Raw genomic sequence first — 27412 nt, forward strand, 5'->3', positions numbered from 1 at the left:
GGAGAGTGTGTTTGGATAGAGATGGAAGCTCTTCTGCCGTGGTCATCTCACTGTGGGAGCTCCTGGGATATGGCGTCAAAGATGATGATAATGATTAGTGTGTGCTTGTACGTAAGCATTCTTTCTCACACACATACAATGGAATATCAAAACCGAAATAACAGGTAATAACCATTATTTGACTAGTTTAGAATATTTCCTTTTTCACTCTTGTGAAGCCTTAGATTTCTATTAAGGTTACGCATTCTAAAAAACATGCGTGTCCTTACAAAAAAAATTGTAGCCTCGAGGCAATGTCACATATGTACATATTTGCGTTGTTAATTTCTCTGTGGAGTTTGTTCCTGGTGTTAGTGATTTCTGGCCATGGTAACAAGAACATGTTCCATTTTCTCAAGATCACACAAAAAACTCACTTGGTCATTAAACCACCAGACTTCCAACTAGCTATAGTATTCTCATCTTTTCACCAGACGCCTGGTAGGCTAGTGCCTGTCAGCCACTGAGTCCCGATGAACGATTTTCCTCCATTCTTGTCGGTTCGCAAAGGTCTCTCCTCCCTCAATTTCAGTCAGGCTACTTCCCCTCGCCGCCAGTGCTTCCTCAACTCCTTCAACCCATCTCTTCCTTGGTCTTCCCACAGGTCTTCTTCCTTGAGGTCCATATTCCAGATATTTTCTCGGTAACTGGTTCTCGTTCATTCTTTGCACATGTCCATACCATCTTAGCTTGCTTCTCTCCACCATCTCCAAAATTGATACAACTCCCAGCTCTCTTCTTATATCATCATTCTTCAACCTGTCTCTCCTAGTCACTCCTTTAATCATTCTCAGCACCCTCATCTCTGCAGCCTGTATCTTTGATCTTGTTCTGCTTGTCAATGTCCAGGCTTCTGATCCATAAGTCAGTATAGGTCTTAATATGGTGTTGTATATTGTTGTTTTACATTTTCTGGGGATATTTTTGTCTTTCAGTAGTGGATATAGCATGCTTATATTTGAATTGTATTTATATATTATATTGTTTAGTTCTATGTCCTGTCTATTTTCTTTTTCAGAACAAACTCCAAGATACTTAAAGTTGGTTACCTGCTTTAATCTCTCACTCCCCACCTCCACGTCCACTTCCACATTTCTTCTACCAACATACATAACTTCAGTTTTGTTTACATTTATTTTCATTTCCCTTGTTCTCAGCGTATTTTCCCATCTGTTCGTTGCATTCTGTAGTTGTTCATTGTCAGTGATAACTGCTATATCATCTGCATAAGCAAATGTGATTTCATTGTCGCCATCGCATATTTCTTTCATACATCTGTCCATATATATAATAAAGAGCAGCGGCGATATGACACCACCCTGCCTCACACCTGTTCTCACTTCGAACCATTCGCTCTCCATATCTCTTCCTCTAACTTTACTCATTGTCTCATGTAATATTCTTTTTATTGCCCTTTTTATTTTACCAGGTATTCCATACTCTTCATGTCCCAATGCTTCCCACAGTTTCTTCCTAGGTACCCTGTCAAAAGCTTTCTCCATATCAATGAATACAGCATATTTATCCTTATTCCATTCCCAGTCTTTTTCCAGAAGTAGTTTCATAGCAAATATAAGATCTACTGTTCCTTTTCCAGGCCTAAGGCCATGTTGCCACTTCCCAATTTTTTCCTCTACCAGTCCTCTGAGTCTCTGTTCCAGCACTCTTTCATAAATTTTTCCAGCGTGTGAAAGCAGAGATATACCTCTATAGTTTTCACATCTTGTTTTATCTCCCTTCTTATATATTGGGCACACTATAGCTCTCCTCCAGTCATCTGGTATCCTCCCCTCCTCCCACGCTATGTTGAAAATTCTCCTTAGCCATGTCACTCCCACATCATCCAGTGCTTTAAATATTTCACTTGGGATTCCATCTTCATCCGTTGCCTTTCCATTTTTCATTTTCTTAATTGCATTAATTACTTCCTCTCTCGTAATCTCATCCATTTCCCCATAATTTCCATTGTTTACCACCTCCTCATGCACTAGAATTTCATCATTCTCCCTTATAAAATCCTCCACATTTAATAACCCTTCAAAATATTGCATCCATCTTTGACAAATATGTTCCGGCTCAGTAAGAAGCTCTTCCCCATCTGCACTTTTCAAGCCTCCTGTCATTGAATTCTCTCCTTTTCTATAATTTTTGGCCATGCTATATAGGAGCTTTTTGACTCAACCGAAATCTTCCTCCAGTTGCTCCCCAACACGTTCCCATGCTTCTCTCTTAGCCTCTCTTTTAATCTGTTCTGCTGCATTTCTAGCATCTACATATAGTTGTCTGTCTTCTATTTGTCTCGTTTTCATCCACTTTCGGAAACACCTCATCTTCAGTCCAACTGCTTGTCTGACTTCTTCTGTCCACCATATTGTAGTTTTCTTTTTGGTATTACCATGTACTTTTACTTGGATTGTTTCCTCAGCTATGTCTTTTATCGTCGTCTTCATTTTTCCCCACTCAGTTTCAACATCCTCACACACACCATTTGGCAATTTCTCCTCCACCTTGTTTTTCAATTCTCTCAAGCATTATTCATTTTTTAGATTTTCAAGGCAATATCTTTTCCCCTTTCTTCCTCTGTTCCTCTTTGGTGTCTTTAATTTGACCTTTCCGATCACCATTCTGTGATCAGAATCCATTGATACTTAGGGAATGGCCCTTACATGAATTATTGTGTGATGTTACATGTGATCCAAGAAAATTAATGTTGTGGAAACTTGAAAGCAATGTATCCACCAAAATAGCGCAATCCTTCTTTTTTCATTTCACTTCCCAAATTTAAAAATGGAATTCTATCATCAGGAAAATCTAGATTTTTCCCTCAGAAATGTATGGATCAATATGCAAGTTAGTTAATATTGTCAAGATCTATATATACCGGTATATATAGATCTTCATTGTCAGAATACAACTAATTGCGTGGAGCGGTGCGAGCGGAGGCAGCAACATATCTAAGCAAAAGCAAGGAACCACCTATAACTAACAGAGATGGGACGTGCGAACCCCACTTTGACCAGCCCGGTGACGTCACGGGCCCGCTGCGCCAACACCCTTGAAATTCTGTCGGAAGTGGATAGACATGGTATATAGAGAGCTTGGGCGAGTCATGTGACGCGTGTTGACTTGACGAAACCTTGTTCCCACCGACATCGTCAATCCTCGTCAAGTCAATGCGATACTCATACGAGTTTTACTGCTCAGTTTCCCGCCAGATTTCAAATAGGATGGACGTACAACCGCTTGCTGCAGCAGCTGCTGTGTTATGGCTTCGTCGTCGCAGACGCAAGAACAGAAAATCGATCTGGATCCATGAAGTAAATGCCAAAAGACCAGATTATGGAAGCTTCACTCATTCCCTGATCTGGTGAACCATCCAGATAAATTCTGCAACTTCTTCAGGGACTCATGAAAACTTCAAGAAGCTGGTGGACATGACTGGACCTTCCATAATGAAAAGAAACACTAATTACAGACGTGCAATTGGGGTTGAAGAATGGCAATTTTTATAAGGTAAGAAGTATTTTATTGAAAATTCTAATAATTACAAATACCGCTCATGAGTCGGGCAATCTTTCCTGCTGGTACGTGAAAGGTACAACTAAAAAAAAAAAAAGTTACTTCTCAGAGGGTAGTATACTCCGAGTCTACATAATTGGATACAGATGATGATGGTCTCAATGACCGATTCTGGTCAGTCCAATAGCCATACTGGTCAGTGGTGGCGGGTTTAAACATCTTTCTACGAAAAATTTCATACATTTCAATCCTGATATCAATGTTGCCAGATGGTGACAATTTCTTCATCGTGGGTAGTAAGCTCAAGAGATACTGCCAATCTGGGACATTCTGTAGACGCTTCTTCTCTCATCTGTTTCAATTCGTTTAAGAATCGCATATCCATCTCATCTTCACTGTTTCTGCTGCGTTTTTTGGTGAAACGAGGCTTTGGTGTAGGAAGAACAGGCATTACAGTATTGAGGTCATTACAAACTTGAGTTGCAGTGGCTTCTAGAGGAGATGCATTGTCTTGCACTTCGATGTCAGGAGAGCGTGAAGAATTTTGGAGTGCATCTTCCATTTCATGGAAAGGCTGGCCCCCCAATGCCCCACTTGCCAAGTTGTTTTTACAATTAAACCTAATCTAATTCACTGCCCTGCATACTCAAATAAGCGCAGGGCAAACTTTTTAACAAATTTATCTCTTAAAGAAATTTTAGGAAAGGAGGCTCATGTGAAGAATGTTTTAAAGTTTTTAAAAGACATCAATTTATTTTATGAAATTTAGAATTGCGTATATGATGGCTTGTAAGTGTATCTTGTTTTCATATGTTTTTGTGAGTGGTTATTGTTTTTACTGTTTTACTTGAAATCTTGTAGATTCATATATGATACGAGCTGAATGGCCTACCGGCTCCGGCGCTTGGCCTTCAAGCCAAAACTTCTGTAAATCAAATCAATCAATCAAGCGACTATCTATATGGACATGTTCAAGGGTCATCTAATCAATGTCAGTAAAATTGAAATCACCCATTATCAATAAATCCCGGTTGCAGAAACTAGACCGTTCTTGAAATAAGTTTGTCTGCTAATGATAATGTCTTTGGCCTATATATTACACCTACTCCCCTCATTTGTTTGGGTTAATTCTACCCACAAACTATCATATGCGTCCTGTTTCACTTTCTCTAAAACACAGGCATGAACATTGTTTTTAATGTACAACAGAACATCCCCACCTTTCTTGTGGTCTAAATCGGTACACCTCGAGAATCCCACCCGGAACTCTCTACATAACGTCAAGCCACCTTCGTTCTGACATCACTCTTTCATTCATCCAATAGTCTTTTACTTCTCAAACAAGTGCCACACCATAAGGGCGTAACTTTCCTTTCTGCACCAATGATTTTTCTCCACCTTTTTCTCCAAGGCTGTTATACTCTTCTAAACTATGTCACAATGTAAGTATTATGTCGTAACAAAAATTGCTTGTCCGCTTACAGTTACAATAGTCAAAACAATATTACACACCCGGTGACACTCCGCATTCAACCTACACTCAGCACTTAAATATATACAAGGCGCGAGTCGGACTCGGCTATCCTTGGCGCCTGTCGGCCGTCGGCCGTTGTTTTCATAAGTATTCATAACAACTGACCCTGGATTAGCATTCGTTCTCCATCTACCTCTCGATCTACTCTGATTTACCTTAAATGTCTACCTCTATCTACCGGCCTCTCACAGTTTCTATCCTGATGAAAGTGTTTAAATCCCGCGATATTAAATTCAGCTTCAAACACGTTACCATTTAACCATGTCTCGGTATCATATCGATATTTTCGCTTTTGACATACGCCTGTACATCATGGAATTTCTTCCTAATACTACGAACGTACTTGGTTTTAAGAAACTTTTTATCTGCGTTCTTCACACTCAAGTGACACCACACCATTAGCTAAGTCTTTTTGTTTAAGATGAATATATTCATCTTGCAATAGTCGGTCTCTTCCTTTAATAATTCTGATAACTTCCAAGCTGCTTAAGCAATCTCTGCACTAATTCTGAAATCAACAAGGAAAAAAGCTTGTAAAAATTAAAATATTTGACTGCATTGAAAGCAATTAGATTTCAATAACGATTTTAAATCATTGTAATCAGGTGGTTAATTTTCTTTTGGGGGTTTATTGTCCACGGAGAGAGATGCTTCTTTTTCACCACATCACAAGATATTTAAAGATAACGCCCTTGATGATACAGGGAAAAAAAAAAAAAAAAAAAATCCTGCCAGGGAAGTCGCAACCAGTCTCATCCTTCGGACGGAACTATTGGCTTAAGCTGCGAAGAAGTACGAGTGAATAAACACCGACTCAGCAGAGGTCAGACGTCGCCCTTCGCTCCAGCTCTTTCAACTAACGCCCATCGATCTTCGCCGGCCGGTCGCGGTGGAGATTTTTCTTTCCTATGCTGCTGACTGGTTCGGCACACGCTTGAATTCATTGTTGACGGTGGCAAGCGGGTTTACACCTTAGACAAATATACACGTTTCCCGAGTCACGTAATTATCTGCTTTCAGAGTTCTCGGAAGAAAAGAGACTGACACAATCTTCACTCGCTGGCTCAGCAGAGGTCGGACATCGTCCCTCGCTCGAGCTCTCAGAGCCAACGCCCATAAATTCTCGCCGGCCGATCGTGGGGGAGGAGATTTTTTGTGCTTTAGTCTCTGCTGCCGACAGGTCCGACAGACGCCTGACTTCTTCGTTGACGCTGACGAGCGGGTGTTACACTTTAGACAAATACGAACGTTTCCTGAGTCACGTAATACTCTGCGTTCAGAATTGTACTCGGAAAAAAAGAGACAAATCAACACTCGCCCGCCTGCCCCCCTCACTGCCATAGGATCCACTCTTTTGTCTACGCTTCGGATATCGCCCATTGCCTTGCTTGGGGTTAATCATCAACCTGCTTTGCCTAGCTTGGGGTTAATTAGCAACGCCACACGCGGAAAAAACCTTCTCACTTCTTGTAAGATGCATACACCTCTCTCGAAGATAACTACACCCCACGCACAAACATCTACACGTACTTTTTCTTAGACTAAGATTCGCTTCCTTTCCTTCTCTTATACTACATCTCAGTTCAGTTTACCTCCCACTAAAGATTTTTCAGTTTTTCTACCTTTAGTACTACGCCTACCATTTTCTCAGCTTATGGTGATTTTAATCGCAGGCGTCGGCGCCGCCGTCCAAGTTCCCTGCCCGTTTCTCCCGAGCCACCACGATCAATTGCCCCATAGTGAATCCCCCATGCAAAAAGCGCTTATTGGCAATAGCCCTCTTTTATACACTATCTTTTAATTTTCTTACAGACATTCTTCCCCTCACACACAAACCGATCCCGCGTGAGTGGGTGGTCTGTCCTAGGTAGCCCATAGCTCAATCAAGTTGAGACTACACATCACGCTCGGGCAGTATGTTCAAAATTTCGAAAGGTGTCTCGTTACCTAAGAGCTCCTGACGTGTTTGGCAAAACGTTGGCTGTTACAATACGGTGTTTCAAAGGCCAGTAGTTAGACGATGCTATTTAGTGTAAGCATCGACATCGAAGCCCTTCCAGGGGATTGAGCCGCGTGCGTCCACCACGCCAAAACCTCACGATCCTTGTGCAGTTATATAATTTTTTTGCTTACAAGTGGACTTTCATGCTCCATTAACCCTTCTAACAAGTAACCCTACACGGATACATGGGACCTTTATCCCAGAGTTTTTGTTATGGATGGAGACCTCTTCCAAGAAGACATGTCTCTTGGGTGAATAAAAGCGCGTGGCGCGACATCTGTGTCGTGCGCTTCGTTTTCGAGTTTATTCAGGACCAAGAGGTCTGTGTAAAGTAACCAAATAGGCCTGGAATGGAGCATTTTGTCGTGCACCTAGTTTCCCAAGGATAGATAAACACCACAATCCTTTGAATATAAAACATTTAATATTTAAGTCATACAAAAGCAAAAAGTTTTGAAGTCTGATATATAATTATTTGAAATTTCTGTATGGAAAGAGGACATGCAAATTGCTATTGCCGGCCAGTCAGCCAATACTCACTCGGCAACAACCGATAAATTCTCCAGTACAAGTGTTTGTGTGTGTGTGTGGGTTCACTATGGTCATAGTCCACATACTGGAATCGTAATTGGGAATTACAGTGCTTTTAGTTTAGAACTCGGTTCATATAGACAGAGCTATGGTCAGTGCTGCAACCTTAGCGCGCTCACACACACACACACACACACACACACACACACACACACACACACACAGCTACACACACACCATCACCTTACTAAGGGTGCCATGAACGGTTTGCAGTGTTTGTGAAGCTTCAAAACCTGAGGAGGACTTGATCTCGTGTCTACATCTTTGTGAGCCTTCGTTTGTGTGGATGTCCGTATGTGCGTATTTTTGTCTGCCTGTGTCGGTTTCAGTGTCTTGTCTGGCTGTCGAATACCAGTGTATTTCTTGTCATGCTGCATTACAAAAAGGATCTCCCCACAGCCCCTTCTTCACATACTAGTCTCTTTGATACATACGGAGAACACATTTCATGCGAAATCGTCGTCCGTTGACAACTGTGAGAATTTGTACTAGTTGCACTCAAGAACGAGGTGATTGATTCATTATTGGGTACACGATAGAACCACATTTTGTTCAAACAATGTAACAATCTAGTGGATGTGCTTCTCCCCTAGTCATATTATGGTCATAAGATCAATACAATTTACAAAAATCTAGGACAGTTTTTGTTGTTGATTTGAATTTCTACGTCCTGGGTCATGAGTGAGCCCTATTCGGTCTATCGTTGACTGACTGCTTATTACAAAGAAAGATATGGGCCTTTACATTTCTGAACGAGTTTAGTGTGAGTGGGGGCATCTGTGAACTTCTGAACTTTATGAATGGTCGGGCGAAATGGTGTGAATCATGGTTGATACTGTTGGTCACTTGGATAAATGCCAAGTATGACCAGATGATTTTATTATATTTCTCGAACAAAATAGCCTGGCGATAGCCAGAATATATTAATGATTGACAGTGAAAAGGGTCAATCGTGAAAGTGTTTTTTTCTGCGTGGTTGGGTAGGGGTTTCCTAGTTAAGTCGTGAAAGTCTGCAACATAGAAATTGTTAGTGTTACTGCTAAGCTTAACATGAAAGACTGGATGAATATCAGATTAATCCTTGGCAACTAATGTAAGAAAAGTTCAAAGTACGGAAAGAGTCGTCTTGATGAGGTCATCTGTCGATGTTTGTGAATTGTTCTTGTGCGTCATGACTTGTTCAGAGTTCGCGAAATTATGACATTATGAGTTGATGCTTAAGATCAATGGCTTATGAGCACTGGAATGCAGTGGCGTCGTTTTCTTCTGCTTCTTCAAATCACACGTGACGGAATATTAAAAATGTTGCGTTCATGCAGTCGCTAAAGCATGAATGCATTGGTGAAGATACACAAATTACCAATGATGGTGAAGATATACAAAGTGAAAAAATGTAGCACAGCCATTTTGATGGATGACCCTTCAGTGTCCCGCAGAATTCCCCTTAACGAAAGAAGTCGTCAGCAAAGATTCTCGCCTTCGTGATTTTCGTTCATGGTCACATTTTCGTCTGCTTCCTGAAGCGGCACCATCTCTTTGTCGACGACCTCTGCACCCGTGACGAAGGTTTGTTGACGGGTTTCTTTATTGATTGGCTCGCAGAACCTGTCCCACAGGTAGGAGTAGAGCCGGAGACAGCCCGAATGGACGAGGCGAGAGTCCACGTCTCGGGGCCGGTTGGGTCCTGCAGGGGGAAGAGATGGAGGACGATGTTAGTAACGATAGATGCAAATGTGATTATTTGTAGGGATGGTTCCCTTTTCTTACGCGAAAGGTCCCTTTTTCGAAATGCATTTACAGAAGCTTACCATTCCATAATCATCAACTGGGAGTATGTGCCAGAGGCGGGGTGGGGCTTGCTTAACTCACACGCTGTCGCCAGTCCCAAAGGTCTCTCCAATCAAATCCTCTATGAAACCACCCTTTCCATTCCAAATAACTCTCCACGGGTTCGGTCAACTTGCCCCAAGTCTTAATGTCCTCGCCACATGGCGGACAGACTCAACTGTGTCATCCAGTAAGCCCCCCCCCCCCACACACACACGCACCTGAACCTTGATCTTGCCCCAGGAACTCCAACGGCTCTGTAAAAAAGACATCTTCAGCAAAGACATGGTCAGTGACTTTAGTGTTTCCAATAGATACTCTGCAGTGACACTGTTGATAACTGTCCAGTACCTAGCCCATGCTGGTGTTGAAGTGTCGAGTCGAGGGCACACCTTTGCCATTCCTCAGCAAGAAAGAAGCTGGACACGCCTCCCATACATTCAAACACTGTTCCAGAGTATAAGCCGGACATGAAGTCAGTAGTCCTCACAGAAATCCCACGGATTCGCAGAAGATCCCAGAGCACACAGTTATGCAAAGTCAAACGCCAGCTTCAGGTAAACACAGGCTGCAAAAAACTCGTGTTGGAACTCGCGTCTGCGTTCCATGAAAACACGAAGCGCTAGGATCCGATCAGATGTGAACCTAGGCTGTTAAGGCCTCAGAAACAGAAGTGAACGCATCCGTGTCGGCAACATGTGGGTTAGCACCTTACCTAGCACACCGAGCAGCGTAAATCCATGGTAGATGTTGCAGTACTGCCGGTCCCATATACCCTTCTAGATAGGGACGGCAATATCCTTCTTCCAGTCAGAGGGAATGATAACGGACTGCCAGACAGTTCCGCATACAACCCGCATACCATGGCCTCGTCTGTTGCTTTCAGGAACTCCTTACTGATATTGTGGATGCCAGCTGCCTTTCCACCCTTCAACTTGTATCCATTTGACCTGTCAGAGAGAACAGATCGGTGGATCGCAACCAACACCCAAACATCATCGAGGGAAAGTTGTCCACTTTGAGAGTCACCTATGTGTAGCTGCTCATAGTACTCTGCAATGGAGCTACGCCCCTTCCATTCGACACTGACCAACCGCTGTTCTGACTGTACTCCTGGGTAAAAGATGGAGCAAGGTTTCTTCAGGGTGTGCTAAGCACGCCTGAGGTAATTTGCATTCGACTTCCTCAGAGATTCCCCTGATATACCTTTCCTTATCCATCCCCATGGAGGATGTAGTCCACCATTTCAGAGTCCTGCATTGGTCCAGGCCCCCAGCCATTATGGCAGCACGACTCAACTCTATACTCTCCAATATCCCCTGGGATACAACACTCCTCAACTTTGGACGATCTCCAACAAACTCCTTGACAGTTGTCAGTTTCACGTTTAAAGTTGCCCCACAGTTCTGGGTCGTGAAGAGTACCAAGTACTTCAAACAGATTGTAGACTGCTACCGCATATTCCTGGGCACACGCATCATTCCTGAGCTTTTCCAGTTGAAATTGGGTTGTTACATTTCGGGATTCTCCTGGACTTGATACGCAATCTAAGTGTTGCAACTACAAGTCTTATGACCAGTCCCAAAGAACTTAGCACTCCGATCAATCCTGCCGTTGTGTAGGATATCCCAACGAGTATTAAAAGTATATGATGCATCACCATTGATATAGTTCTCGTTTCTGGAACCAGGAACCAGCGATCTTCAGCCTCCTGGACTTTGCAAAGTTCTGAAGAAGAGAACTGTTTACGTTCCAGGTTCCAGAACCATGAAGGTCAATACATACTTCATAGCCAGCCCTGTCGGTGCCAGTAACTATAATGAAGTCGCCTAAAACAACAAGCGCGTCACGTGGTGGGTACGGTACTGCCATTATAATCAAGGTACAGAATATCCACTCTTAAGTTCATACACTCTCTGTAGGAGCATATACTGCAATAAGAGATGAACAATAGGTGCTGCGAGGTGGGTCCCATCGATGCTGTCTGACCAGAAATATGTACAACCCTCACTACACATCTTGCTCCTGCCTGATCTTCCCAGTTTTAAGAGTCGCTATATCCAGTCCAACCTCCTGAACTCCGCCGATAAAAAAGGAAGAGAATATTCTAGGCATCCACACAGAATTACAAAGGCGGAGCATGCCGACAGGAGACCTTTTGGTCCATATCTAGGTCGGATGCGAAAAAAAATCATAAAATAAAAACCATAATGTAAATAACAAAAAATAAATAAATGCATAGGTATAGTTAAATAATAAACAGGTAAATAGTAAATAATAAATTGACATATAACTAATAATAAATGAAAATAAAACGGACAAATGATAACAAAACAAAAACAATATAAAATAAATTATAATTATAACGATGGTTTTTAGAAGAAACACTGAACTGCTATGTGTGTTGTATTAGCTTAAGTCTGCAATCATTGGCTGGAAAGGAAAAGGGGGTAGTTGCCACCGGCTACCAGCTCTTTTGCGGAAAAGTGGATGATAACCGAAGTTGAAAGAGACCTTTGGTCCGGTCCAGAGACGGTGTGCCAGTACCGCGGAGGTGTACCTCCAGATGAAGGTTGAAGATACTGATGGGATTTGAATGCAAGCAGTAGGGGGATAAGGGAAGATAGCAATATTTGTGAGACTTTAGGCTTAGTCCAGGTACTGAGCGTCAGCCTTCTGGGGCTGTAACTCCACATGGAGGTAAGGATGTTAATGGGGTTTAAAGACAAGTGGCGGAGAGGTTAATCCGACGGCCTTCTCATAAGAACATAAGAATGAAGGAGACTGCAAGAGACCATAAGGCATACACTAGGCAGCTCTATGCCCATTACCTGTCTGTCATCCCCATCCATAAAGCTGTCTAACCGTTTCTTAAAACAAATATTTTTTAGCGTTCACTACATGGTTACTAAGTCCATTCCATTCATTGACCACCCCATTAGTAAACAAATTCTTGCCTGTGTCCTTAAATCTAAATGTTTCATTTAAATCCATTACTGCGAGTCCTGCCCTGTTGTCTTAATATGATGACCTTGTTTGTCACCCTTGTTAAAGCCTTTGATCCACTTAAACACCTCTATTAGATCACCCCGCACTCTGCATCTTTACAGAGTGTAAGTGAATGTGTCTAAGCCTCTCTACGCAAGGTGAATTTCTGAACCCAAGTATCATTTTGGCCGTTCTCCTTTGTACTGACTCTACTGAATTGATGTCCATTCTTTAAGACGGAGACCAAAATTGTACCGCATAGTCAAGGATGGGTCTGACGCTAGATAGTTTGATAATTACCTGTGCACTTCTACACTTCTATTCGTAACCGTCCTAGTAATAAAACCTAATGCTCTGTTGGTTTTATTTCTGAATCTAATGCACGGTTTCCTGGATTTAAGGTCAGGACTCGCTAGAACTCCCAAGTCTCTCTTGCACTCGGTTTTCTCCATATGTTATCTAAATTATATCTATTTTTGGGTTTGTGTAGCCCTACGTTTAACATGCTGTACTGAGATATTGAAATTAGTTTGCTATTTCACTGACCATGTGAACAATTGAAGATCATCCTGCAGAATCTCTGCTTCGTCTCCTGACCTAATTAGGCGTCCTATTTTAGTGTTTTCCACAAACTTGTTAACGTCACTATTAATCCCACATTCAAAGTAGCTTATGTACATAATGAACAATAAGGGCCCCAAAACCAACCCCTGGGGGACCCCACAAAAAACTCCCCCACCTTGATTTTACACCAATTATGGTGACCTGCAATTTTTTTGTCACTGATCCAGTCTCTGATCCATTCTAACACTTTTTCCTCCTATGCCATGTGCTTTGATTTTATTTAATAGTCCCTGGTGGGGCACCTTGTCGAACGCTTTGCTAAAATCAAGGTAAATAACATCGTAACTGTGGCACATGTGTCTATGTCTGGGTATTTGATATTCCCGCGCGCATGGCGTGATCATGATAGACACCCATACATTTGTAAACGCATGTCAGGATAGGAGACACTTCCCATGTGTAACGGAGCATAGGGACTATGTATGATAGATGACCTAGCTAGGACAATTTAGTCTAGGATGCTGTTGTATATATCATCTATTACCTTTGTCACGGTGACGCCATGACGTCACGGCATAGTTCCCGCCAACGCAATTGGACCTGAGACACTATGGTGATTAGATCCTGTCGGGCCAGTGGACGTGAACTATTTGACATTAGTGCTGTACAATATTCACTGTTATATATTGATAGGGCTCCCTTTATGTATCCAAGCCTATGTATGCAGAAGTACTTATTAGATATAGAAACCTACGTATATATTTTTATAAACTAGCACTCTGGGTACTTTATGCATGCCAATACTCGGCCGTTCATGCATAACATGGCGCAGTGAGAGTTTAAGTGATACTTCTGTACTTATCAGTGATTCCGTTGTGCGTATGTTCTGTGTTGATTACTTTGTGCATAAGTTCAGTGCTAACTTAGTGCGTATGTGCTGTGGTGATTACTTTGTGTACGAGTTCAGTGCTATCTTAGTGCGTATGTTCTGTGGATTAAGCCGGTGTACCCAAGGCGTCATTAGCCCCCTCTCCCTCCGGAGAGACCTCCCACGTTCACCGCCTGCCCGGGGCCTACTGAACACTGATCTCACGCGCGTGTTGATTTACGTGCATAGCATATCTCGCCCGCCAATCGGCCGATTTTGACGAAACCAACGCCATGGCGACGCCAGATCTGTCATCCCCCGACAACTCACAGCCAGACTCTTCCATAACACCCGGAAACGCAACCCAAGATGAGCAAGATGTACTCAGGTTGTTAGCGAGCTCCCTCGCTCGCCTTATCACAACCTCCCCGGCACATGGAAATAACTCCACGGATTCCACCAAATCACCCGTCGTCTCTCCAAAGCCACCTCCCATACTGATGCCGGAGATGTCATACAAGGAGTTGACGCATGGTCCGCCAAATTCGACGATTTCTCCACCCTAACAAACTTCCATTCGCTAAAGCACAAGCAACAAATGGCCACACTCCGGGCGTACCTACATGACGGTGTACGATCACTCCTAGAGGACACACTCGGAGTACCACGCGACTCTATTCTCCCTGTACAAGAAATCTTGAACAAACTTCGAGTGCATTACAGGGAGAAGTGTAATGAGTCCGTACGACGATTGGCATTTACAAATTGCAAGCAAGAGAATGGAGAATCGGTCAACGCCTTCTAGAGCGTCTATCGCAGCTCACACGTGAAGTTGAGCTGTGCACCGGGTTAAATTGCCGTGAGACACAAGTGAAACACCAACTCATCATAGGTCTACGAGACGTCGAAACCGTACGCCAACTCCTACAAACGAGTTCCAGCGCGACACTAGAGGATTTTTTATCGATCGCTCGTGCAAGGGAAACCGCTCGTGGCACTACGGACGCTATTCGCCGTGAGTTGCATCAACCCACCTCGGGAATGGCCTGTGCTGTGTCAACTTACAAGAAGATGCAACGCACGGCCCGAGGTCCCACAGGCGGCACCCCACCAGGGAATGAGGCCTGTCCAGGGTGCGGTGTCTTCCCCCAAACACCCACGAAAAATGTGTCCAGCTCTTACGCATGTCTGCCGGATTTGCTCCAAGAGAAGACATTTCGAGAAGGTGTGCAATTCATACGGCTGCCCCGAAACCCATCCCGCCACCGAAGCAGAAGAACCAACGACCTCGGAAAATGGCCATAGTGTCAAGCCTATCTGCCAACATACGGGCGGCAGATGGGAGGATCGGACCCCCGACTCCTACCATCTCTGTGAGGGTCAAATTTGGTGACGTTGAAGGCAATGTTCGATTCATCCCGGACACCGGATCTGACACAACGGTCATTGGGTGCCAGCACATGAAGGATCTGGGCATCAGCGCTCGCAGCCTCAACCCAGCAAAGGACCTGGCCCTGCGGAACCCGGACCATACTGCATTCCAAGGACGTACCATCGGCTCCATGTATGCTACGATGTCCTTTGGAGACACCACCATCGACGGCTGGATCAATGTTGTGACGCACCTGCCGCGCCCCCTGCTATCATGGTGGCACTCGATGCAGCTCCGCCTCATACCTTCGTCATACCCTGCCCAACTGCCGAGGGACCAACCAATCGGCAACGCCTGCCGCTTGCAACGGGACGACGACTTGGTACCACAGCCGGTCACACACTCTCCAACGACTACGGCTCACAGCTCCCTCCCGATCTCTCACGTCCCGCCCCTGTCAACTACAGTAGCTGACCTGCCAGATTGCATCAAGAAGACATGGCCCGACGTCCTTCGACACAAGGAAGACCTCAGGTCCGGCGAGGCCCTTAGAGAAATGACTGGGAGGCCTATGGAGATGCATCTCAAGCCAGATGCGAAGCCGTTCGCACTTAACACCGCAAGACGAATCCCACACGCATGGCAAGATGACGTGAAGAAGGAACTCGATGCAATGGTGCACCAAGGCATCATTGAACCTGTTGGTGACGCCCCTTCCGTTTGGTGTCACCCCCTCGTAGCGGTGCCGAAACCGAAGGGTGGTGTGCGCATCACAGTGGACACCTCAAAGTTAAACAACCAGGTACTACGCCCAACCCACCCATCCCCCACACCAAGCGAGGCAATCAGTCGCATCGACAGGAAGGCAAAGTACTTCTCAACCTTCGATGCCATCCAGGGATATTGGCAAATCCCCTTAGCTCAGCGAGACCGCCACTTGACGACATTCATCACTCCGTACGGACGATACATGTTCCGCCGGGGCCCCATGGGCCTCTGTTCAACTGGCGACGAGTACAACCGCCGGGGTGACGAGGCCCTCGCAGATATTCCCAACCTTGCCAAGGTAGTGGACGACATCATTATCTGGGACAGCGACTACGGGACACACCTACGTCGCATCAGTGAGGTCTTGAACCGATGCCGCACTCATGGCATCTCCCTCAACGCTGACAAGATGACTCTTGCTGCTCCCAGTGTCAACTTCTGCGGGTTCACAGTGTCTCAAGACGGCGTAGCCATCGACAGCGAGAAAATAAAGGCAATTACGGAGTTCCCAACACCTTCCAACATCACAGACCTCCGATCGTTTATGGGTCTAGTGAACCAGTTGGGCGAATTCACATCCAACGTCTCTACAACGGCAGACGCTCTTCGCCCGCTACTCAGCCCGAGGAACACCTTCCTCTGGACACCTGCTCAGGAGGACGCCTTCCAAAGGACGAAGCAGGCCCTCGCCCAACCTCCTGTCCTCGCCCATTTCAACCCAAAACTACCGACTGCCCTCCAAACGGACGCGTCTCGTCTGAATGGCATAGGGTACGCCCTCCTACAGGAACATGAAGAGGGAGTTTGGCGACTCGTGCAGTGCGGCTCTCGATTCTTGTAGGACGTTGAAACACGGTACAGCACGATCGAGTTGGAACTGCTGGCTACGGTCTGGGCCATGCAGAAGTGCAAATACTTCCTGCTTGGCCTCCAGGACTTCACACACATCACGGATCATCGACCCCTTCTTCCTATCCTCAATACGTACACTCTAGACTGTATTGAGAACCCAAGGCTCCAACGCCTCCGGGAGAAGATTGCAGGATTCGTGTTCACCAGCAGATGGCGTAAGGGCTCAGAGTTATGCATTCCGGATGCCCTCTCAAGAGCCCCCGTGGACAAACCTCTGGCAGATGACGTCGCCCTGGGCGATGAAACAAGCATCTGCATCCGCGACGTGGTGACTCGCAATGTTGCCACGCTCCATGCCCTTTCCGGTCCTCCAACACTCGACACCACGGCGACTCCTCCACACTCAACGGACCCAGTACTCGACGAACTCCGTCAGGCAGCATCTTTGGGCCCCACGGACGTGCAACTCGCCTCTCTCGTCGGGAAGGGATACCCACGATCACGCATGGAACTCGACGAAGCTCTACTTCCCTTCTGGAAGTTCAGAGACAGCCTCTGCGTCGACGGACCCTTGATCCTCCGAGAGGCACGAATACTTGTCCCCCAAGCTCTTCGCAGAAGTGTGTTGGCTCGACTTCACGACAGCCATCGTGGTATTGAAGCCACCAAACGCCGAGCCAGGCAGACGGTCTGGTGGCCAGGCATCGATTCCGATATCGCCAACACAGTACGCTCCTGCGAGCCATGCCAGATATTGCAGCCGAGCCAACAGCGTGAGCCCTACTTCACCGACGATGTGCCCCCCTCCAGACCGTTCGAGTCGGTCTCCGCAGACTTTTTCACCACCGCTGGGAAGCACTTCCTGGTGTACGCGGATCGACTCTCTGGATGGGCAACGGTGGGCCACTGTGGCACGGACTCCTCGATATCCCAAACCATTCGGCTCTTCCGCCACTTCTTCAGCACCTTCGGCGTCCCGGTACGACTCAGGACGGATGGAGGACCCCAGTTTACGGCCTATGACTTCGCTGAATTCCTGCGACGATGGGGCGTCCGCCACGACGTCTCCACCCCCTACCACCCACAGTCCAACGGGCATGCAGAATCGGCGGTCAAGGCCGTAAAACGCCTCATCATCAAGGTCGCGCCCAATGGAGAAATTCGCCACAGCGACGCGTTCCACCGGGGTCTCCTGGAGATACGGAACACGCCCAACCCCGACGGAAGAAGCCCCGCCCAGGTCCTCTTCGGACGCCCCCTTCGGTCCTGCGTCCCAGCCCACTCCAGGTCCTTTGCGCCTGAGTGGCAGGCTGCCACAGCTGAATGCGAACAGAAGGCAGCCGCCAGAATGGAGGCGACCATCAAGCAGTACGACTCACACGCGAAGCCGCTCCCACAAATTTCCGTTGGAGCCACGGTCAGGATCCAGGATCCTACGTCACGACGATGGAGTAAGGTCGGCCACATAATGGGACAAGGACGTACCAGGGACTACCTTATCAAGACGGCGTCCGGAAGTGTCCTGTGGCGCAACCGGAAGTTCCTCCGCCCCATCCCTGAGCCAGGTGTCGCCCGTGATGGCATGAAGGAGTCTCCAACGAGCACTACCGGCAATACTCCTCGCCCCACGAATCAAACTGGCCAGCCCAATGGACCAAGACGCTCAGCGAGACGGGCCGCACGCAACAAATCGACGGCTCAATGAATACATCGATTTTTTTTTTGGGGGGGGGAGATGTGGCACATGTGTCTATTTCTGGGTATTTGATATTCCCGCGCGCATGGCGTGATCATGATAGACACCCATAGGCATACGACATACATTTGTAAACACATGTCAGGATAGGACACACTTTTCCCATGTGTAACGGAGCATAGGGACTATGTATGATAGATGACCTAGCTAGGACAATTTAGTCTAGGATGCTGTTGTATATATATCATCTATTACCTTTGTCACGGTGACGCCATGACGTCACGGCATAGTTCCCGCCAACGCAGTTGGACCTGAGACACTATGGTGATTAGATCCTGTCGGGCCAGTGGACGTGAACTATTTGACATTAGTGCTGTACAATATTCACTGTTTTATATTGATAGGGCTCCCTTTATGTATCCAAGCCTATGTATGCAGAAGTACTTATTAGATATAGAAACCTACGTATATATTTTTATACCCTAGCACTCTGGGTACTTTATGCATGCCAATACTCGGCCGTTCATGCATAACAGTAACTACCATTGTTATCTGACGCCTTATACACTTTAGTGTAAAAGGATAGAAGATTAGTCACATACGACTTTCTCTTGGAGAAATCATGATGTGAGTCACGAATCAAATTATATCTCTTGATGTGTTCTCAGAGTCTATTGATTATTCTTGATTCAAACATTTTACCCATAACTGAAGTCGAACAGATTGGCCTGTAGTTGCATATTGTCTTGCAGGACTGCATGCAAATACCCATCAGAACCCTGAATGAAATATCTTCCGTCACTGCGATAAGATTTATGTGGTGAACATTTGTATCAGATTCACTCCATAACATGAATTGGTACCTCTCACCTGTTGCAAAGGAGACGATGGAGGAGATTACGAAGGTGCACAAGATCCCAAGGGCACCCTGGTAGCAGTAGGACAGGTCGAAGATGGCCCAGTGCATCCTGCAGAGACCAAAAATAACGTAATTAGATCAGTCCAACTTAGATGTTCAGGTCTTCGGCCTAGTTGTCAGTGGCAGTTTACAGCGAAGACCACTACAAATATTCTATTACACATGACTAATAGAGAAACTCAAGTAGTTTTGCCCACAGCCGACAAACACACTAGACTGGCTTCATTTGACAGGCTTGATGTCACAGAAATTGCATGTCCAATGAATGGCGTTAGACATGATACAAATACCATAATCGGAACCATGTCATGCTTTGTCTGCAAAATATGGTGGTTTTACTTTCCACTAACCTATGAGACGAGAGCATCTCCTGGGAAGAAGCTGTCACATTGAGGACGTCGCTAGATAAACTGAGGAGGGGTGCCTCGTTCCCCATCACATCCAAGACATCGGAATCGAGGACCTCCGACGGACAGTTGTCGATGGAGAGCGGAAGTGGCTCGCTTGTACCGGCGCCATAATAGATTTTGCCCGCCAGGAGGAATCCGTTTAACATGCAGGACCCGATGAAACCACAAAGGGAGCCCTGCGAATAAAAGAAGCAACCTCAAAATAGACGAGGTTTACTGTACCATAGCTCGACCTTGTCGGGGTCATTGAAAATGTGATTATTCTACAAACCTGTGTGGAGAAATACGGCAGCTTTTGAGAAGCATGAATTGGAGTTTTCAGTCGCTATTGTCTTTGAACGGATATGTGCCTACTCTGCAACTTACTGCGATTTCCACACAGGTAACGTGCAAATGAACGTAACAATCATATACTGAACTCCATCTTCATGGCTGAATTTTGCACAACCACATTAATTTATAAACCTAAAACCATTATTGGGCCACGGGTTAGGAAGATAAGTATGCATGGACCCAGTGTGCCGATTGTCCCCCCCCCCCATTTTTTTTGGGGGGGGGGGGGGGCAGATCTTGGTATTTAATGGTACATCATACCGACCTTGCAACAGTTTCACACCAGCCCTTTCCCCAGCTCCATAACCCTGGCGTGGGTATGGCGCCAGGGGGATAACTCCATTGATAATGTTTTTCGGTTTTAGGAGATTTGCAGTGTATACATCACTCCATTAAGCCGGGATGAAGGAATTTGCCCTCCCAGAGAACATAATGTTTTGTCACGGCAGACATCATACAATTCCATTAGGAGACTGAAACCTGGACGGAATGAAATCTTCATGAATCAAAACCTAGTTCAGATTTGGATCCAGTCTTCGACTGAAAACAAGTATTTTTTCAACAAACAGTATCCACACTGTTCCTTTTTAAATGGGGGGATTAGGCAACTTTAGATCGAAACTTGATTGTTTTAATGTGAGTTTCTCTTTCAAAACTTACCTTGGTGGTGACCCAGGGAGCGATAATGGCAGTGACGAAAAGTCCGTCAAGAGGACCACCGATAGCGCCCTTGATTGTGTACGCGACCTGGAACAGCGTTCCAAGGTTAGACACCAGAAAGGCGAAGACGATGGCAATTAGCCCGCATGCAGCAGCTGTGAAGAGAGAGAGAAAAATGATCAGACTTTCTGTATTGATTCCTGTTGTGAATGCAGTTCCCTTTTAAACATGTTTTAGTGCACTTCATAACAAGAAGGGAGAATTAACTTAAGACTCACACAGCATTTTGGTAACATTTGTGGCAGCAGCGTCTGACATTTGGGCAAAATACTTTTTCTCTATTAGGAAGTCCTCCCACACCATTGTGGAAATTGCACTTGCCTGGGAAGAGACAGAGCTGGAAAAAAGAATCAATGGGTTAACTACATGAAGCTTGAGTACCGATCTATGTTTAACTCGTGAAAATATTTACATGACAAGTAGATGGTGTAGAACAGTGGTTCCCAAACTAGGGGGGCGCGCCCCCTAGGGAGACATGAGGATAAAAGGGGGCGTGAAGTCATCTGCTCAAAAATATTTGTTTAATTAGAATAATAAAATCATTTAAAGAACAAATATTTGCCATTACGTACATGCAAAGTATAATTATAGCAGTCACTCCAACTCGTTTTCTATTAAGCTAGTTCTCCTTACACGTTTTGGACACGTTACCGATACCAACCACACTGACGCCACTGAGGGACTCGTCACATATTCCCAATACTTCAATCCTAGAATTTCTAATCTTATGAGGAGGAAGCAGCAGCATCCATCTCACTAAATTAGTTCATAAATTATGCCTTTGTCTCATGAGTCTTTCCAAATATTATATGCCATGTTTTCAAATGATCTATTCTTAAAATTGCAAGTCAATTTTGCCAATTTGCTGATGTTCAAACTTTTTTTTTTCGCTCTCTTTGAACCAAATGTTTCGTTTTTAGTTACTTAGAAAAATGTCTGTGGAATGTACTATTAGTTGTTTGAGTGGCTTTCATTATTAAATTTTAATAATTTTAATACAAACAGAAATCTGTTTTCCTGTACAATGCTAGGAAATAAATGCAAGAATCATTTCCCATGAGTGGGGGGGGGGGGTCTACTGGAAGCAAAAAGGGTAATGGCGTCAGGTAAGATAGTTTGGGAACCACTGGTGTAGAATAAGAAATATTATAACCAAAACTATTCTTAGAGGAGACTGATGATAGCTCAACCTATGGGTACGTCATGTATTTTATCTACATATTTCCGGAAATTAAATAAGGAAGAGTACACTGATCTAGCGATAGTTGAAATAATTTTCAAAATTCAGCTTTTGATGAAGGATTGGCCAAGAACATATAGTTTGCCAGAAGAATAAAAAATTGTCGTAGAAAGAAATGGTAGGTTTGTGAAAATGCCTTGTGAACAGGTGAAGAAACTGAGACTTGGTAGCGTTGAACGATACTGGGTTTTCACCTCTCCTGTCAGATATGACAGAAAGGTTAGAAGCCAAGTATTGTGCAACAATCTAGAATTCAATTTGAGAATGACATCCAGAAAAGGGCATCAACAAGTGCATAGCATTATTAGATAGAGTGCAAAGGGGAAAAGGGAAAAAATTGAAAGGAAGAAAGTAGAATATTGATTTTTTTTTTTTTTTTTTTAATGCTACAGTTGTAAAGGCACGGGAGAAGAGCACTGCTTGTCTACAACTAGAACGGACAGAAAGAAAACCGGGAATGAGAGAGCTGAGAGAAATGTACTTTATGAGGGGTTCTTAGAAGGATAAAAATAATCCATCAAATACTCTCGATATGTCTAGTGCAACGGCATAGGTAAAAAAAAAAGTCAAATAGAAACGTTTGAGGATCTCAAGTAGTGTCATTTGTAGAAGCTGTTCTGGCAATCCGAAAGGTCTTGATTGGCGAGATATTCACACGCTTCCTTGTAAGGATAGATTTGAAGGTTTTAGATGGGCAGGGGACTGAGGTCAGTCACCTACGGAATAGGTGAGGTATAGGTTGTTCCCAGCAAAAACGGGTATGAAGAAGTTGACAGACATTGATGGGACACTGGTAGATACGGAGCTAGCACGGAGGTACTTCATCCGGACCAGTGTCAAAACCAGAGGTAGAAAAAAACATTCTTGGAAGAAATTTGGATGGAAAGCAAAGGTATACTATGGGAGCGTCACAAGACGCACATTGTCTGGATGAAATGAAAATCTTGGAGATGTTGGTAAGGAGCTAGAAATCGCTTGACGAATTAGAAAGAGAAGCTTTTGTAACCCCTTATGGATACAATAATGTTTGGCTTGGCAAATACGATTCTGGGCAGAAGAAACTAGTGTGATTCTCGGGCGTTTAAAGGGTACAATTTAATTTTTAATTATTTTCCTTGTCTTGGATAGCACGAGAATAGATGCAATGAAACCTGGGTTTCATAGATTTAAGAATAGAAAACGTGTTCGGAATGTATGCCTCCCAACCCGAAATGGTAATTTCCATGATGCATTCTGCAATCGCTGAGAAATCACGACTGCGGGAACCGTAATCAATCCACGGAAGAGTGCTGCGTCACAGATTCTTAGTCGCGATGCCAAAGCATATGCGCGCAGCGGGGAGGGGCTCTTGAAGTGATAAGGGTTATGACTGGAGACACTCAAACGAGTGGAAAGCTTATTAGAACTAAAGGAATGATCAGCATTAAGGAAGATATAAAAAATAAGTTTATCTTTAAGAAAGAAATACTGGTAGGGTCCTGAATTAGTCACTCCAGTTCATTCAGGATAGGAAAGTTAAAAACTAATTCACCTGTTGTATCAGTAACTGGTGGGTATTGAAGTATATAGAATAGAGAAAGTAGGAAACGGAATACTATTTCCTATCTACACACTACACCTGGGTTTCAGTGAGGAGAAATCAAGGAAAATGTGGTGTTTTACAGAGAAGAAATTTGACTGAAGGCCGCGAACATAGGAGGAGCTTGGAAAAAAAAATGGAGCTTCAAGGCACATCCCGGGTTCGTCTGCCAAAGATTGAACCATGTTGAGGACGTTTTCAATACATGGCTAAATAAAACCTATTGGTTGTTCAAAGACAGAAAAAAAAAAGTTTCATGTGTGACATGGTTTGTAGTTTAGTGATGTGTAGAAGATGCGTCTTTGATAGCAGGATGGCCTGCTGTATTGTTTGTAGCAGGAATAGGTACGAGAAAGGGCAGTTACATAGCACAACAAGCAGAAATATTCGGGGCCTCAGCACTCCTTGCCTCTGTCGGTCTTCCCTGTGTATGGTACCTGCGCTGAATTGCCTACCGGCTCCGGCGCTTGGCCCTCAAGCCAAAAAATTCATAAATCAATCAATCAACCTGTGTATGGTACCGCTAACTTCAGGAAAGGAATGGGTCGAGGGAAAGGGTAGACTATTTTTTAATTCATCAATCATAGAATAATGGGAATCAACACAAACCTGAGGACCCCTCCGTATACGGCAGCTACAAACAGACCGGCGAGACCTTTGAATTGGGAAACCTTGTCTATGACCATAAAAGGAATAATTCCGTCGGGTTTCTCCACTTGACCTAGTGTTATTGGGTCGCATCCAGCATATGTTGCGTAAGCAACCACACCGGAGAAGTAAAAGACCGACCAAAGGATGATGAGTCCAGCAATGAAGGCGTAGCATAATCTGGTGGAGGGAAGATAATATTTGGTATTATGTGATATTGAGGTCGGTAGTGACGATGGATTCTGTAATGCCAAAGGAGTTCTATACGCATAATACCAAAATTAAAAACAACTGGGAGCATATGATTGAACCCAAACTACGGCAGTTAGACTCACGTGATAGAAGTTCGCAAGTCTTTAACTGACACAAGTCTCTGATACTGCGCCTGTGAGAGGGAGATAGTAGACACGATGAAGTATATGCCGAGTACCTGCACATTCCAGAAGGTATGGCGCACAAATGGACTCGGGTCAAAGCTGGAAGAAAGTGGAGTAAGCCATTTTAGAGAATGGGTTTATAGATAAGAATGATAGAATTGCTACTCTGAGCAGAGTATTTCATGCGAACAGCTACTTTAATCACACAAAAACGTACTTGAAAAACTCCAAGCGACCTCCTTCTTCAGCAATATTCCAGATGTTTTGGAAGCCTCCGATCTCAACAATGGCTATGACGGTGACAACGACGACGCCGATAAACATGAGGGACGTCTGGACGACGTCCGTGTAAACGACAGCACGAACACCACCCTGACATTGAAAACAGGAAGAACACATCGTTGGTTACAGATTTAGGATAGTCTTGATGCTACAAATAAACAAATACATCACAGATGATTTACATTACGAGTGGTACTGTCAGCCTCCCCTTAGCAGTGAGTGGGATAATTGGGAAAAAAATAGTGGTGTAGACTAATGTTTGTCACGATTCAAATAAGACTTCATACTATTACTTTTAGGCTACTAACTCCCTTTTATAACCTCGCCTACTTTATATTGAGAACAGTCTCTTGCATCAACATTTATACAATCCATGCTCTCCTACGTTTGTCGAAGTACTATACTCATTGCATTGAGAAATGGCCGATAGGGCGGAGCACTGGGAGTCCCCCTGTGTTGCCACATATAATTATTCTATAATCTTATTTTATTTTATAATTTTATTTAATATTTTTATAATGTTGACACATATAATTATATTATATTATTTTGTCACACACCACCACTGAGGTAAAAATCAAAGCAATGTTTTCTATACAAAGTTTTCGTTTCCTCGAGTCAGACATGACATATGAGCACTAGAGAGCGACGTTGCCGCTACATCTGTTCTCTAGCCCCGCCCCCCCTCACACTGCATTCAGTGTGAGCCGTGCGGGCCGTGTTATCTGTGGAGATGTGGCAACACCGGGAAGTCTCCTAACCCCGCCTTAACGGTCACTTCTCGTTGCGCTGACTATAGGCTGTATTTTTTAACAAAAGCGTAATAGACTGATCTGGAGCTTCTAAGACTAACCTATTTAATTTTTATTATTCAGCTTCTTCCTGTAGAAGAATCTCTAAATGACCTTGATAACCTTTCCGTAATCCCTTATCTTTCCTAACATGACCCATTGTTCCCATTTCTTCTGATAGCTAGCCGATTTACAGTTTCTCGCCAGAGGTAATACAGGTTGCCAGCACTTACGATTGCGATGTAGGCAGTGCACACCAGTCCCATGAAGACGATGGAGGCCCAGTGGGGGATGTCGGTAACGGAGGAGAGTGTAAGCGAGGGCGTGTAGAGACAGATTCCCAGGAAGAAGGTGGAGGTGAGAATCTGCGAGAATGAGCTCATTTTCCTCAAGCTCTTGGACTTGAACCTCATCTGAAGATACTGCAGTAACAAAATCAGTAGTGAAGTTAGGTATTGTATGCTGACTTCAGTGTTTTACATGCTGTCAGATATAGTTATGGTATCATTGGTGCCTACCTGAAACATGGAGACGAGTTCAAGGGGATAGAGGACAGGAAGAATGATAGATGAGACGATGATAATTCCCCAGACACAGCCTAACAAACTCATACTCAGTTGTGTGCCGTACATGTACATCTCGGTTGCATTACCTGTTGAGAGTCGAGGCCGAGTGTTAGAAAACGCATATAAAAAAATAATGAGATATTCGTCATGTTTCTTCTTTTGATCCAAAAACATCGTAAGCACTCACCCAAGATGGAGAGGGCGGATACGACTCCACCCAGCAAGGAGAGCGTGACAGGAATAGGATGCATAGATCGACCTCCCAGAAGGAAGTCTTTAGTGGTTTTCATTTTGGTCCCCCGGAGAGCCGTCACAGTCCCCGTCACCACGCTAAGGGTCGTTAGAACGACGAGGATGACGTAGTCTGTTGTGCCAAAGGTCTTTGTTTCCAGATATTTTGTCATGGGCCCTGAGGCGAGGTGGTCGTCTCCCATCTCATGGAAGACTGTGTCATCTACTAGACTTGTCGTTGGGTGAGGCACAGATGTCGTCATCTTGAGTTTGCCAATGTTGCTTTGGTGCTAGTCTCTGAGCTGTAGGAAACGAAAGAGGGGTGATTAGGGCATAGGAGTACCATCCTCCCCCCCCCCTTTTTTATGGATATTCAGTGCAGTCTTTCGGCGGACTTTCACTAGTCAGATTACATATACACGACAGTCCAACACCTCCCGAAGAGACCAACATACACATACGCCTGGCGCAGACCATACATTTATAGACCAGACTCTAATTAGCCACTACTCGTCTGTAGGCGCACATATACTAGGGTGGCCATTTCCAAATTTCCAAAAAGGACACTGCATATCGATGATTATAATATACAGTAATATATATATATATATATATATGTATTTATTTATATATATATATATATATGTATATATATATAATGTATATATATATATATATATATATATATATATATAT

General features: G+C 44.4%; 2 protein-coding genes across 2 annotated transcripts in view; one reads left to right on the forward strand and one right to left on the reverse strand.

Moving 5' to 3' along the window:
• Positions 1-27412, forward strand: part of LOC143038564 (THUMP domain-containing protein 1 homolog) — a 479094-nt gene that overhangs the window by 70412 nt on the left and 381270 nt on the right. The gene's annotated exons all lie outside the window — the stretch shown is intronic.
• On the reverse strand, positions 19319-27055 carry LOC143038327 (sodium-coupled monocarboxylate transporter 1-like). Its single transcript, XM_076207354.1, has 11 exons — positions 26673-27055; positions 26438-26571; positions 26153-26341; positions 25064-25218; positions 24805-24945; positions 24431-24649; positions 21221-21339; positions 20943-21097; positions 19890-20125; positions 19491-19588; positions 19319-19374 (listed from the first exon to the last, which is right to left on the reverse strand). The coding sequence occupies exons 1-11, from the start codon at positions 26977-26979 to the stop codon at positions 19319-19321; spliced, it is 1809 nt and encodes a 602-aa protein (XP_076063469.1). The 5' UTR covers positions 26980-27055.

Source organism: Oratosquilla oratoria, chromosome 24 (genome assembly GCF_046742065.1).
Source record: "Oratosquilla oratoria isolate Oo_2021 chromosome 24, ASM4674206v1, whole genome shotgun sequence".
Lineage (NCBI taxonomy): Eukaryota > Metazoa > Arthropoda > Malacostraca > Stomatopoda > Squillidae > Oratosquilla > Oratosquilla oratoria.

Bases quoted from the DNA above. Each gene is read 5' to 3' on its own strand.
- LOC143038327 (XM_076207354.1), bottom strand. From the start codon at position 26,979: ATGACGACATCTGTGCCTCACCCAACGACAAGTCTAGTAGATGACACA. The intron at 25,219-26,152 runs GTAAGTGCTGGC...TTTCAATGTCAG, and splicing joins GCACTGCCTACATCGCAATC to GGTGGTGTTCGTGCTGTCGT. The intron at 21,098-21,220 runs GTGAGTCTTAAG...CTCTCTTCACAG, and splicing joins AAATGTTACCAAAATGCTGT to CTGCTGCATGCGGGCTAATT.